We start from the raw sequence: 14,826 nt of genomic DNA, 5'->3' as shown, positions 1-14,826 counted from the left end.
ATGAGAAAACCTTGAACCATGCCAAATAAAGCAGTTAATATAACTGCCCTAACCTCAAGTTTAGCACACTGATCAAGTTGGAAATTTTGTTCTGGAACATTTGCAAAGGCACAGATCCAGGGAAACGGGAATCAAATGCAGTAATTCTGCAAGTGTATTCAGGATGAATGTAATATTCAGTGTCACCAGGCACCTCACTCCCCCCGCCCCCACCCCCGCCGTCTCACCTCCCTCCCTTAGATCCTGCCACTCCCCTCTGCTGGTGCTGGAAGCACTGGGCGGGCTGCTCTCCGGGCTACAGCGGGCGGGGCGGACGCGCTTAGCCTAAGCCCAGGGTCCAGGAGCCCAGAGGGAGGTGGAGGCAAGGCGAGGCAGCAGGCGCTGAGTAGAGCTCAGTTGGAGCACAGTTTCCCTCCTGGACGGGTCGAGTCAGACCTCACGTGTAGACCAAGAGGATCAAAGGAAGGGTACGTTACCTGCGGCGCCGGTTGTGCGCAGATCAGATGTGCCAGGAGCTGCAGGTGAGTCACTTGCTCTTCCCTCCCGCCCCCACCTCCTCGCCCCGAGTCCAACAGGTTGGATGGAGCGTAGCTTCCAGCGGCCCGGTGGGTTCACTTCTAGTCTCACCTGGGCGCTGGCCTCGGCTTCTCCCTTTACCGAGGGAGGCCGTCGTTACTATTTAAATTCCTGCCCCAGCCCACGCTTGTTCTATTCCTTGCCTTTTTGCCTTTCCTTCTAAAATGAGAGCTCCGCTGTGCTCAGAACACCTGCTCTCCGGGAAACTTGTAGGGACAGAAATGGCTAAAAGGAAGGGTGCCTCAACAAAGTGCCTCAACACGAGGTGTACACTCGACAGGGTGGGAACTGACAGTGACATTCCTAGTTCTTAGTGACCCACTGTGGCTTCAATAAAAAGTCATTAATTATTCTTGTTTCTTAACCAGGAGGTCAAAACCTAAGGGAGACAGGAGAAGAAAATGGAGCGTCAGTGATCATCAGACTAGAATGAGAGTGAATTGGGAGAAAATGGTGCGGACCCCTCACCCAGAGCACCCTCCCCCACCTGCTCACATCCCCAGCGAACACCCCCGGGGAGGCCTATGAGGCAGCAGTAAAAGAAGAGGGAGGAATATAAAGTCTCAAGTTGGAAGGGACCCGGTTACCACTTCCTTTGCTTTCTGAACTTTTTGTTTTGGTCTCCTGCGGGCAGGAGTGAGTCTCGCCATCCTCCTTGCTTGCTTGCTTGCATTCAGCTAAGAGTCATCTTCTCTCTTCTTCCTCCTCCTCCGCCCCACATCTCCCTCCTTCCTCCCTTCCCCAACCCCTCCACCCACCAAGTAGCGAGTCATTCAATCTGTACACCTCCTGGGCTGGGAATCGCAATTGCGAAGTTGGGAGGCGGGGTGACGGCGTTTGAGAAGGGCCAGGGCGACCGGCAGTGTGCACAGGGACTGTGTCGGGCTTGGACCTCACCTGATTCTTTCTCTTAGAGCGACCCTTCCTCTGCTCCCAGTCTCCTTTCTCTGCCACTTGTGCGCTGCTTCCGCGCACTCGCGGCTCCCTAGCGGCAGGAGGAGGAAGGAGCACAGCGGGTGGAGAGAGTGCGCCAGGGAGAGGTAACCCCTTCGGGAGCCCGGGGAATCCCGGTCGCCACCAGGGGCCGTGCCACCGCCCTCGCGGGACCAACGCTTCCGGCGTGTCCCCAACTTTGTGGCGCCCTCAGGCCGCGGCGACTGGGATAGAGATGCCTTCCAGCGGCAGAGCGCTGCTGGACTCGCCGCTGGACAGCGGCTCCCTGACCTCCCTGGACTCTAGTGTCTTCTGCAGCGAGGGTGAAGGGGAGCCCTTGGCGCTCGGGGACTGCTTCACGGTCAATGTGGGCGGCAGCCGCTTCGTGCTCTCGCAGCAGGCGCTGTCCTGCTTCCCGCACACGCGCCTTGGCAAGCTGGCCGTGGTGGTGGCTTCCTACCGCCGCCCTGGGGCCCTGGCCGCCGTGCCCAGCCCTCTGGAGCTTTGCGACGATGCCAACCCCGTGGACAACGAGTACTTCTTCGACCGCAGCTCGCAGGCGTTCCGCTATGTCCTGCACTACTACCGCACCGGCCGCCTGCATGTCATGGAGCAGCTGTGCGCGCTCTCCTTCCTGCAGGAGATCCAGTACTGGGGCATCGATGAGCTCAGCATCGATTCCTGCTGCAGGGACAGGTACCCCGGAGGCACGCGGCGGCTGGGCGGGGAGGCGGGCGCGGCAGAGAAAGAGAGGAAGGCACAGGTAGATTTGAGGCTTTACATAAGCTTCACTGGAGCCAGGCCTAGCAATAAGGTGTGGCCACTTCTGGGTTGACAGGTGGGGTGGAGGTCGGGGACTGGAAAGCGTCATGGCCAACTTTTGAATAGAACTTTTTGAATCTCTTTGTTCCCTTTTTTGAATATGCTAATTTAACGTATAAGGCAAGGGACTTCAGGCCCACAATAAATATTTGGTGACTGAATAAATGAATCAGAAAAGCCATGGTCCAAAAGATGCATGCATAGGGATAAAAGATTTGGCACGCAGCATTATCATTTATCAAACCTAGAACACTGACTGTAAAACTTGAATGGAGAATTGTTTTAAATATAGAAGATAAAAGGTTGGTCCCTTGATTGAAAGATTGTGGAACTCTGAGGTTATCTTGCTATTATTACCATTTCTTCATGAATACATTTCCTTTACACACACAAAAAAGTTCCATCTGCCAAACATCTGTTCTTGTTACCAGAAAATGGGTAATAAAATGTATTAATCCAAAGTAGCTTTGCTATGTATAAACTTCTACTAAGAAAGTGTCATTTTAAAAATTATAATCCAGGCCGGTGGTGGTGGCTCACGCCTGTAATCCCAGCACTTTGGGAGGCCGAGGCGGGTGGATCACTTGAGGCGAAGACTTCGAGACCCCCCACTCCCAGGCAACATGGTGAAACCCTGTCTGTACTAAAAATAAAAAATTACCCGGGGTGGTGGCACACACCTGTAATCCCAGCTACTCAGGAGGCTAGGGCAGGAGAATCGCTTGAACCTGGGAAGTGGAGGCTACAGTGAGCTGAGATCACTCCACAGCACTCCAGCCTGGGCCACAGAGCGAGATTCCATCTCAAATAAAATAAAATAAAATAAAATAAAAAGATAAAAGAAAGATAATCATAATCCTAAGGGAGAAATTCTGAATACTGTGGATAAGACACAACCTAACTAAAGTATGAATAGACATTTTTCTCCATTTTGTTGAATGAAAAGTCTGACCTCCCTGCCATGTTTAATTATCTTATACTTCTGTATTTTAATAAAGTTTGACTAATCACCAATTGTTTTCTCTACAAGATACTTCAGAAGAAAAGAGCTGAGTGAAACTTTAGACTTCAAGAAGGACACAGAAGACCAGGAAAGTCAACATGAGAGTGAACAGGACTTCTCCCAAGGACCTTGTCCCACTGTTCGCCAGAAGCTCTGGAATATCCTGGAGAAACCTGGATCTTCCACAGCTGCCCGTATCTTTGGGGTCATCTCTATTATCTTCGTGGTGGTGTCCATCATTAACATGGCCCTGATGTCAGCTGAGTTAAGCTGGCTGGACCTGCAGCTGCTGGAAATCCTGGAGTATGTGTGCATTAGCTGGTTCACCGGGGAATTTGTCCTCCGCTTCCTGTGTGTGCGGGACAGGTGTCGCTTCCTAAGAAAGGTGCCGAACATCATAGACCTCCTTGCCATCTTGCCCTTCTACATCACTCTTCTGGTAGAGAGCCTAAGTGGGAGCCAGACCACGCAGGAGCTGGAGAACGTTGGGCGCATTGTCCAGGTTTTGAGGCTGCTCAGAGCTCTGCGCATGCTAAAGCTGGGCAGACATTCCACAGGTATTCAGATTTCATTGATGACTTTTAATTTGCATTGCATGTCAGCATTCGTTATTTGACCACAGTACAAGGAAAGTAACGCTGAACTGATATTCAAAATTACCGACTCCCATACTTTACCCGATCATGACCTCTAAGGAGATACTGGGAAGATAAAACCTTGAAGTTGTTATCACAGGTGTAGAGAAGTGAGCTCTCACATACCTCCTCTCCATAAGAGAAATATTGAGAGAAAATTTGACCATTTGCTAACCTCAGTTTATTTGAAACCATTGCCCAGAAGATTTACAAAAATTAAAGGCACTCTGCCTCTTCAAGGTTCTAGACAAAACAGGCCTAAATGACACATAAAAAGATACACATAAATTATATATGATATATAGGGACATAAACCAATTTCTCTTCAGTATCCAAGAAGTGCTTGCCACATATACTCCTTGGCAGAAGGGAAAGTCAGCCCTTCAGAGCATTCTCTGGCCATGCAGAAAGGGAAACGACTAGGCGAAGGTGGCCTTTCCAAAATTTTCGAAGAAGCAATGAAAATATTTTGCTTTGGGAGAAAGCAAAATGAACTAATTAAATGCTTTATCTAGTATCTGAAGGTTTTCTTGTCCCTAACCTGGGATGTATGAGAGAGGGGAATACAGAAATCCCTTAGTTTTTTGTGTGTCATAGAGCCTTTGAAAATACAATTAAGATTTTCCTAGAAAAGTCTCCATATAATACACATACAAACACATAAGGTACGTGAAAATTATAATCAATATCAGTGAAAATCACAGGAACTGATTAAAAATGATTCTTGCATCCCCAACAGTAGTAGTTATCAGTGGCTGGCCCTGCAACTGTCAGATGTTTTGGAGTACATGAGTTTTCTTATGACATACCTTAATGAAAATAAGAATCCCCAGACAAGCTTGTTGAAATACAGCTTCTGGCTCCAACCCCCAGAAAGCTTGAGGCCGGATCTAGGAGCACACATTTTATAAATAATAAGTTCACCAATGACTTTGATGTCGGTGGTTCTTGGACAAAACCTTAAGAAACACTGAAGTATGATATCATATTAATTTTATATATGTTTACACAAATACATATTAGCACAAACAAATTGACTACAGATTACTATCCCTATTTTATTTCCCTAGATATGTGCCCTGACTGACCACCTAAAAAAGGTTGATGGTAGTTGTCCTTCTAATAAATGTTGAGTGAAATTAACTTCTGATATGTTTTTCTTCAACATTTCTCTGGTAATTAGAACTTATTATAATATAATTTTGGTAGTGTATTTTCCTAGCTAGTCTCACATACCAGGAATTTGATAATGGGGTTTCTAAGAACTTTTACAAGTACCACTCTTTGTTTTCTGACACAGATAATGGGATGCTTTCTTCAAGTATTTATAAACTCTTCACAAGACTCAATTTAAAAACACCCAGTAAAGACTACATTTTTTTCTAGAAGAAAGGAAAAGGAAAATAACAGTAATTTCCACAATGTCACCTCTTCAAAGATTTTCTCCATTCCAAAACATGTACAAAGTTTTAGTAAACCCTTAATTATTAAAAATATATGACTAGGATATTTGACAATTTTTGCCTCAACACTACACTTATTAAAATGTAAACATAGATGACCTATTTCCCCATGTATTAATTATAAATAAAAATTGAGAGGTGTTATAGAATAATGGGTTTTTGGCCAGACAACTAGGTTTAAATCATGGCTCTGTAGCTGTCTACTAGATAAGCTATCTTTTCATGCCTCAGCCTCCTCATCTGTATAATGGCATAACAATTACCTTGTCCCTCTTACATCCTTTCTTTTGAGGATTCTCTGAGTTAATAGAGATAACATGCTAGAAATTCCACCCACTTTGTTTTCCTTTACAAAATTGTTTCGAACATTTGCTTTAAATTAAAACAGTGTTCCCAGACAAATGCTCTGCATCTCCTCATGTGTTGTGAATTTATTTAAGGAACGTAATTCCATGTAGACACATCAAGTCCAGTTCTTTATAAAGGTAAATATATTATAAGGTATTCTGAAAGATATTCTTTTGAAGTTAAACTTCAAACTATTCAATGATCTTTAAAAATAGCTGGTTAATAATTCAAGAATATCTCAAACTTTGAAGAGCAAGATTCAAAATCATAAGAGTATGATTAGTATGTTAATGCATTTGAAATAGTTTCTAGTGAGTGAATAAAAACAAAAAATGATACTAAGGGGTATTATTTTGGACTTCTGAGTCAATATCATTTTGACATCATGTTGATATAATTTCAAAATGTGGACAAACTTTACTAACCACCTCTCTAGTATTAGGGAATAAATCGTATGGTTCATTCAAAGCTTGGTTCCATAATGGGCTTTTCTTTCTTTCTTTCTTTCTTTTTTTTTTCTGAGACAGAGTCTTATTCTATTGCCCAGGCTGGATTTTAATGGCGTGATCTCGGCTCATGGCAAACTTCGCCTCACGGGTTCAAGTTATTCTCCTGTCTCAGTCTCCCAAGTAACTAGGATTACAGGCGCACACTATCACAACGGGCTGATTTTTGTACTTTTAGTAGGGGTTTCACCATGTTGGCCAGGCTGGTCTCAAACTCCTGACCTCGTGATCTGCCTGCCTCAGCCTTCCAAAGTGCTGGGATTATAGGCGTGAGCCACCACTCCGGCTCATAAGGGGCTCTTACTCCCCTTAGGACCTAGTGTCTTCAGAGACAAAATTGGACTATGGAGGGTTTGTCTCCCTGGGGTTTAATAAATCCTCAGATCTAGGAATGGAAAAGCAGCCAATGCTTCATAATGAGTAAATTCTCCAGTGGTTCCATTTTCCATATCTTTGTGCAATGGAGGAATATTCTGTATTCAGGTCTGTTATTATAGGAAAGCAGAAATTTTATGTACTCAAGGGAGATAATTTCCTATAGCTTTGGTATTAAGGACTAGGGTTTCAGTGGGTGTCTTGGGAGTTCAGACCTCCTCCTGATATACCACTGAGAATGTCCCCTGAATATACATGTGATGTTCTCATGTCAAGTTTATCACCAATGCCTAACTTCCTTCTGCTGCTTCACTTTGTTGCTATGGTGCCCATTGTTTACTTTTTCTGGCTTTCCGGTAATCAGGTTCCTGATTGTGTTAAACTTCACAAGGAAGGTGAGAAAAACAGACACATAAAATACAAGACACCATAAAATTGGCATTAGAAACAAGTGCTAAAATGATGCATTGAAATGCAGATGTGACCAAATGAGCCCTCCACATACAACACCAAAGGCCTCTTATTGTGCAGACTAAAGTACAAAACTCCTATCATACCACCCCTGCCTGCCTTCAGCCTTACTTCTCACCTTCTTTTTAATAGTAGAAGTTCAATAATTTTATAGATGAAGTAATGAATCTAATTATATTTCTCTCTAGCCTTCTCAACTTCGTCCCATCAACTAGACTGTGAACTTCCTGAGCACAAGGATTATGGTTTAATCAACTTTCCATCCCCAGAACATTGCCCAGTGCTGGGGACATTTAAGTGTGCAATGCAGTTTGTGGGTGGAGAGCAAGGAGGGAGAGGGGAGGGAAGGGCAGGAAGAGAGAGAAGAGGGATGCCAATGACTGATAGCATTTGTTCTATTGCAGGATTACGCTCCCTTGGGATGACAATCACCCAGTGTTATGAAGAGGTTGGCCTACTGCTCCTATTTCTATCCGTGGGAATCTCTATATTTTCAACTGTAGAATATTTTGCTGAGCAAAGCATTCCTGACACAACCTTCACAAGTGTCCCTTGTGCATGGTGGTGGGCCACCACCTCTATGACTACCGTGGGATATGGGGACATTAGACCAGACACCACCACAGGCAAAATCGTGGCCTTCATGTGTATATTATCAGGAATTCTTGTCTTGGCCTTGCCTATTGCTATTATTAATGATCGCTTCTCTGCTTGCTACTTCACCTTGAAACTCAAGGAAGCAGCTGTTAGACAGCGTGAAGCCCTAAAGAAGCTTACCAAGAATATAGCCACTGACTCATACATCAGTGTTAACTTGAGAGATGTCTATGCCCGGAGTATCATGGAGATGCTTCGACTGAAAGGCAGAGAAAGAGCAAGTACCAGGAGCAGCGGGGGAGATGATTTCTGGTTTTGAATTAATTTTCAATTTATCTACGAAAGCTCTGTACAATTTACTAAAATGATAAAGCAGTGATGTGGATTTCTGTATTCTGATGATGAGTCTCTTCGGAGTACTGCTCATCTTAATTAATTTTTGCTGATACATTGCTTCGTCTACTAGAATATTTCACATCACCTATAACAACTGCACAGGGTTCTGACACATCTGAGTATCCAAAATAGCCAATTAACACAATCAAATACAACTGGGCCAATATAAACATGTTTGAATTGTCAAATAGAAAATAATGTTATTGCAATACATACAAAAAGTTAAAGATTTTATGTATCACTAATAGTAGAAGTTTTCTGCACCACTAATTTTTTAAAAATGGAAGTTAAACTGCATAGCCCAGAGAAACATAAGTAAATATTTAAGAACATATTGAACAACTTTGCTGTTTAAAGATATTATCCAAGTACATAAATTATTCCTTTCTCTATCAATTAAGGCTATTAAATATAATAATTAGCTTTACAAGAGGAAACCCTTATTTGATGGGCAGAGATTGTATCCCTACCTTCTTTTCGTGTAAACCACTGGTCACAAATGAACTGATCTCTGTATCCCATTATTACTATAAGAGATGGGAATCCCAAAACTGCTTAGATTGCAGTACATGAGTCCGCACAAAAACTTCAACAATTGCACATCTTCATTCTCCCAACTGAGTGTAATATGTGGAGCATAAAACAGCATATTTCTTACTACTTCATGAATATCAGACGGTCTTCAAATGTCTATTTATGGATGTATTGTTCACGTTATGGCTTTAAAATAATGAATATATGAAAGTGAGGTAGTGAACATCCTAAATTTCTACACTGAAATTATTAAATAATCTTATTTCATAAAATGGGAAATATATGTTGAATGACATCACTGGATGAACTTGAAGATCTTTTATTTGTTAACAAAAAATATTATGGACAGCTTTCTGTCTGTTGGGGTAAATAGCAAATGTTCAAACTTTGCAGGCATTTTGACATTCATGATAATAATACAATTCCTAGACATTGTGTTATATAATTAAAGCCAAACCCTCTAAAGCTAAGAACTAGCTCATGATTCCCATTATTTTAGTAAATGAGATTCTAAAACCTAAGAATAACAAGGAATGCATCACTTTCATACCTACATTTCCAATATAATAGAGCCCCCAAGGGGAAGAAAATTGGTTCTTGAGGAAAAAGAAAAAATCTTATCACTTCATATACAAAACACAGATAAGCATATTGAGTATATCTGTGGTATTAACATTTCATGGGGGTGAGATATGAGGGAAAAAATGCCTAGAAGGCTCTTTGCCAGGGGTTCGTAGTGATACGAAATAAACATTGAGGACTGCTTTAATATATAGCTATACCATATTTCATAAACTTTATTCAAGACATCCTATTATGCTATGCACTACCAAGAAAGAAAGATGCCAGTCAATTGTAAGATGCCATTAACTGTAAAATGCATCCGGATCTCAGATATGTAAAAATTTAAAATAAGCACCTTAAAATCAATGAAATATCGCATGTTCTACCTCCTGTTTTCTGGTATGCATGGTTAAGCTCTGAAAACATTTTCACTGATGGCATGAGTTTTAGATTGTGTGCTAAAGTACTTTAATTCATTTAACTTGTTTCCACTTCTCCTAAATATTAGAAAAGGTTCAGGAGATATGAATATTAATAAGATAAATATTATCCTTCTTACACACATACATGGGTGCTAGAGTGTGGCACAGGGCCACTAGTTGTAGTATAAATCCCTTCCACAATCTGAAGGGGAAGTAGAAGTTAGACACAGAAGGTGACTTTACTCCAGCTTTTCTAGAACTTTCCCTAATAAGAATAGTTACTCTGATCCAGGACTGTGCTCTGTATTCATCATGTATTATGCCATTTTATCCTCAAAATATCCCTATTATATAATTACTATTCTTATACTCTTCAAAATACATATTTTATATATTTGTTAACTCAACAAATATTTATTAAGGATCTTTTGGTGTGCAAGGGACTAGGGAGTCTTTCTTAAACAAGACTAGGTCCTGTTTTCTTGTGCTTAACATTCTATTCAAAGGTATGTGAGGGAAAGACAGAGAAACTGAAACATTAAAAGGTATAAACTTGCCTAAATTCACACAGGCTATAGACGGCAGAGCCAGGGCTGAACACCAATCTGCCTGACCCTGAAAACGACAATCCTAAAAGTCAAGTTGCAGATTTCATTCTTCCCACACAAGCTCTGCATAGAAATTTATTTTTTAGGCAGGCAAGCCAACTTCTTGTGCATGGAGAAGTTCAATATGCCTTAAGTAAAATATCAGCTTATTCTCAGAGGTGGAATGGTGCTTTTAAGTAAAGGCTGTGGTGACACCTTATAGTCATTATTAGATTAAAAAAATATTATCTTTAGAGTAAATAGTAGTTGGAAAATAAAAACAAAATTGAAAACTATGTGTATACATATGTATATATGTTTTTATCACGGAGGATCCTAAACATCTCTACAAATGTGCTGTTAGCTATATAAATGTTGTCAAGATGTAAGTATTCAGAAAGAAGTTTTAAAATGTCATTGCTTATTCAATTTTGCTGTTAAATAAAATATCAGTTTATTTATCCAATGAATGTATATATAAGCAAACCAAATTTCATTTAAGTAAAAAAATCAAAGCAGGAACTCTGCCAATTTTATATCCCATTGTTTTAACACATTAAACACTTTTTAATCATCTAAGAATTATCATTATGAAACAATAATTTTTAAAAATATAAAATAATTGAATTATTGTCTTTCTCTAAGCTATTTAGAGAACACTACTTTCTTTGTTTTGTTTTGGTTTTTTGAGACGGAGCCTCGCTCTGTGGCCCAGGCTGGAGTGCAGTGGTGCAATCTCGGCTCACTGCAAGCTCCGCCTCCTGGGTTCACGCCCTTCTCCTGCCTCAGCCTGCCAAGTAGCTGGGACTACAGGCGCCCGCCACCATGCCCGGCTAATTTTTTGTATTTTTAGTAGAGACGGGGTTTCACCGTGTTAGCCACTTTCTTTGTTAATTTAACTGTTATTTTAAGTTCAGGGATATATGTGCACGTTTGTTATACAGGTAGATTTGTGTCATCAGAGTTTTTTTGTATAGATTATTTCATAACCCAGGTATTAAACCTAGTACCCGTTAGTTATTTTTCCTGATTCTCTCTCTCCTCCTAACCAGCACCCTCTGCTAGGCCCCAGTGTGTGTTGTTTCCCACTATGTGTTCATGTGTTCTCATTACTTAGTTCCCACTTATAAGTGAGAACATGTGGCATTTGGTTTTCTCTTCCTGCATTAAGATAATAAGGATAATAGCTTCCAGCTCCATCCATGTCCCTGCAAATGACATGATCTCACTCTTTTATGATATGGCTGGATAGTACTTCATGGTGTATACATACATTTTCTTTATTCAGTCTACAATTGATGGGCATTTAGGTTTATTCCATGTCTTTGCTACTGTGAATAGTGCTGCAATGAACATACATGTGCATGTATCTTTATAATTAAACAATTTATATTCCTTGGTTATATACCTATTAATGGGACTGCTGGAGCCAATGGTATTTCTGTTTTTAGGTTTTTGAGGAATTGCCACACTCTCACATGGTTGAACTAATTTACACTCCCAGCAACAGTGTATAAATGTTCCAATGTCTTCACAAGTTCCCCAGCATCTGCTTTTTTTTTCTTTTGACTTTTTAATAATTGCCATTCTGACTAGTGTGAAATGGTATCTCATTGTGGTTTTGATTTGTGTTTCTCTAATGATCAGTGATATTGAGGCTTTTTTCATATCATTGTTGGCTGGATGTATGTTTTCTTTTGAAAAGTGTCTGTTCATATCCTTTGCCCACTTTTTAATGGGTTTATTTGTTTTTTTCTTATAAATTTAAGTATCTTATAGATGCTGGAATATTAGACCCTTGTAGATGTATAGTTTGCAAATATTTTCCCCCAATCTGTAGGTTGTCTGTTCACTCTGCTGATAGGTTCCTTTGCTCTGACAAAGCTCTAGAGTTTAATTAGATCCCATTTGTCAATTTTTCCTTTCGTTGCAACCGTCTTTTGTGTCTTCATCACGACATCTCTGCCTGTTAGAAAACACTACTTTCAAACATTTAAATGCATATGGGTAATGCTTGAGTACCTAAAAAAGCAATTTTAAGAAATTACTGATGTATCTCTATTAGGAGTGACATATTCATATTTTATTTTATGTGTATATTATTTATATAACGTACAAGAAATTGTTGCATTTATCATTTTAATGCAAAGTAGTATCAACTATAATGGATTAGATGCACAAATAACTGAGGTAGGAACCTCAGTTCTGTGTTTTAATGTGGAATTCTTATGCTTATTAAAATATTTTGATTAGCTGTTGCAGAAAATAGATATGCTGACCCAATTTATCTAAGCAAAACATTGTCACTGGATAAGCTTACTACCTTGAGAAATATTTTTATTGATACATTGTGTTAACAAGAAAAGTCTCTTCTTTTGAAATATTAGCCATTAATAACTGTCTTATGAATCCTTCAGTTCAGATCCAACAAGATATTGGATAACAGGCAAATGATGTGTTCTGATGAGTTCCTTCATGACTTTTCTTTACAAAGCATCACCACCCCAGAACTCTCTCCAAGCCATACTAAGGAAGATAAATGTCACACAGGGAGAGCTTTACTCACCAACAGGCAATTGCTCACATGGTACATTTTTAAGGATGATAGGAAAACCTGGATACTCACCATCCTTATGTTCTCACTGTGCTTATATTATATTATATTATATTATATTATATTATATTATATTATAATCACTCCCTTGCTTGCCCTCTCAACTCTAGTGCCCCTCTCTTCCTTCCTGGTATTAAATTGGCAATACCTTGACCCTAATTAAATCCAATCCAGTGCCTTCTTGTGCCTGTCCTTGTAGAGCAGATCATGCCCTACAGAAAAAAACACAATGCCTGCAGACTGCTCTCACTTTACATTCATGCTTACAACCCCAAATGGGTTCTTAAAGCTTCCAGGCAATCTCATATGGCAATTCCTGAGTCCATTCACTTTCCTGAGACAAGTAAAAACCTCTAACACCTCCCTTGGATTCCGCTTTTACTCAGAAAATAGAATCAGAAGAGGATTTTTTAAAAAAGAGTCATCACCCACATTTATCCACCTACCTCCATCTGTGCCTATTAACTCTGCCTTTCCTCACTTTACGAGGGTTGGATCGTCCATCCACACTTTATCTCCGACTCCAGGACGTTGCTACAGAGAGCTTTTCCCCTCTTCTTACTATTTTATCAAATTTCCCCCTTCCTACTTCCTGTCAGCACATAAACATGATTTTTTTCCCATCTTAAAATTAAAAAAAAAAAAAAAGCCGTCAAAATTCCTTGCATCTATTTCATCCTCTAGAAAACATCGAATTCTCTTCTCTTTCTTATGGCAAAATTATTTGACAGCAGTCTCCATACTCACTCTCTCCCTTTGTATATTCACTGTGTATCTTCCCATTCTTTCCTGAAAATGCACATAAGTCTACCACCCCTACAACTCCTGTAAAACTTTTTCTTAAGGTCAGCAGTGACCCCATCATTGCCAAATCCAATCATTTCTTAGAACTCATATTGCCAGATTCATCAACAGCATTTTAAAAGATTAATTACAGATTCTTCCTTAAAACACTTCCTTCACTTGACTTCCAGTCCTTCATGCCTTCCTAATTTAATCCCCACTTCACTGTTCAGTCATCTTTTCTAATTGAGGTCGTAAATCAGAGCTTAATCATCAGTCCTCTTTTATGCTTCATTTATTCTGCTCCCTTGATAAAAATCACCTGATTCCATGGCTTACATATCATTGATTCTTGGTCAATTCCCAACTTTCTACATCCAGATTAGAACTTTCCTCTCACTGTATTTCCGGATTTGTGAATTAACTGCCTATTCAAAAGATAACTAATAAACATCTCGTAATTTGCACATCCAATAACAAATTATTTATCTTTTCCCCAAACTCTAAAGTTCAAGTCTTCTGAGAAGCAGATCCCAAGACAGTTGATTTTTACAATATTGATTATGTGCAGGATATTTACTTGGGGAAAAATGCTTATGAATAATAAAGAGAAGGAATCTAGAGAAGGTGGGAAGACTCTTCAGACCGTGATGCAGGTCTGACAGCTATGAAGAAGAGGGAGGAGAAGGAACATTGGGTAAAAAAAAAAAAAAAGAAAAAGAAAAAAAAGCACTGATTACATCCCATTCCTAAGAAACTTCAGCCGGTTGGATGGAAAACACTTGAGAAAAAGTAGTCCATTAAGGAGTCCTACATTTTTTAAGAGATGGGATTATTGGCATATCTCGGAGATATTACAGGTTAATTTCCAGACCACCCACAATAAAGTGATTATCACAATAAAGTGAGTCACACGAATTGTTTTGATTTTCCATTGCATATATAATTGTATTTATACTATACTATAGCATATTAAGTGTGCAATAGCATTAGGTCAAAAAACAATGTATTAACCATGTAAAACTAGTTTATTGCTAAGAAACGCTAATAATCATCTGAACCTCAGCAAGTTGAAATCTTTTTGCTGATAGGTCTTGCCTTAATATTGATGGCTGCTGACTGGTTAGGGTGGTGGTTACTGAAGCTTGGGGTGGCTGTGGCTATTTCTTTAAATAAGACAACAATGAAGTATGTACA

At 40.2% G+C, this 14,826-nt stretch overlaps 1 protein-coding gene across 1 annotated transcript; it reads left to right on the top strand.

Moving 5' to 3' along the window:
- Positions 1-299: 299 nt before the first annotated feature.
- KCNV1 (potassium voltage-gated channel modifier subfamily V member 1) lies at positions 300-12,493 on the top strand. The gene is made up of 4 exons (XM_025394514.1): positions 300-521; positions 945-2,205; positions 3,362-3,891; positions 7,537-12,493. Exons 2-4 carry the CDS (start codon positions 1,745-1,747, stop codon positions 8,046-8,048), a joined length of 1,503 nt encoding a protein of 500 aa, XP_025250299.1. The 5' UTR covers positions 300-521; positions 945-1,744; the 3' UTR covers positions 8,049-12,493.
- The last annotated feature ends 2,333 nt before the right edge of the window (positions 12,494-14,826 follow it).

This window comes from Theropithecus gelada, chromosome 8 (assembly GCF_003255815.1).
Source record: "Theropithecus gelada isolate Dixy chromosome 8, Tgel_1.0, whole genome shotgun sequence".
NCBI classification, from domain to species: domain Eukaryota; kingdom Metazoa; phylum Chordata; class Mammalia; order Primates; family Cercopithecidae; genus Theropithecus; species Theropithecus gelada.
The sequence above is the reverse complement of the archived record's forward strand: the minus strand, read 5'-3'. Positions and strand labels throughout refer to the sequence as shown.

Bases quoted from the DNA above. Each gene is read 5' to 3' on its own strand.
- KCNV1 (XM_025394514.1), top strand. From the start codon at position 1,745: ATGCCTTCCAGCGGCAGAGCGCTGCTGGACTCGCCGCTGGACAGCGGC. The intron at 2,206-3,361 runs GTACCCCGGAGG...TTTCTCTACAAG, and splicing joins GATTCCTGCTGCAGGGACAG to ATACTTCAGAAGAAAAGAGC. The intron at 3,892-7,536 runs GTATTCAGATTT...GTTCTATTGCAG, and splicing joins GCTGGGCAGACATTCCACAG to GATTACGCTCCCTTGGGATG.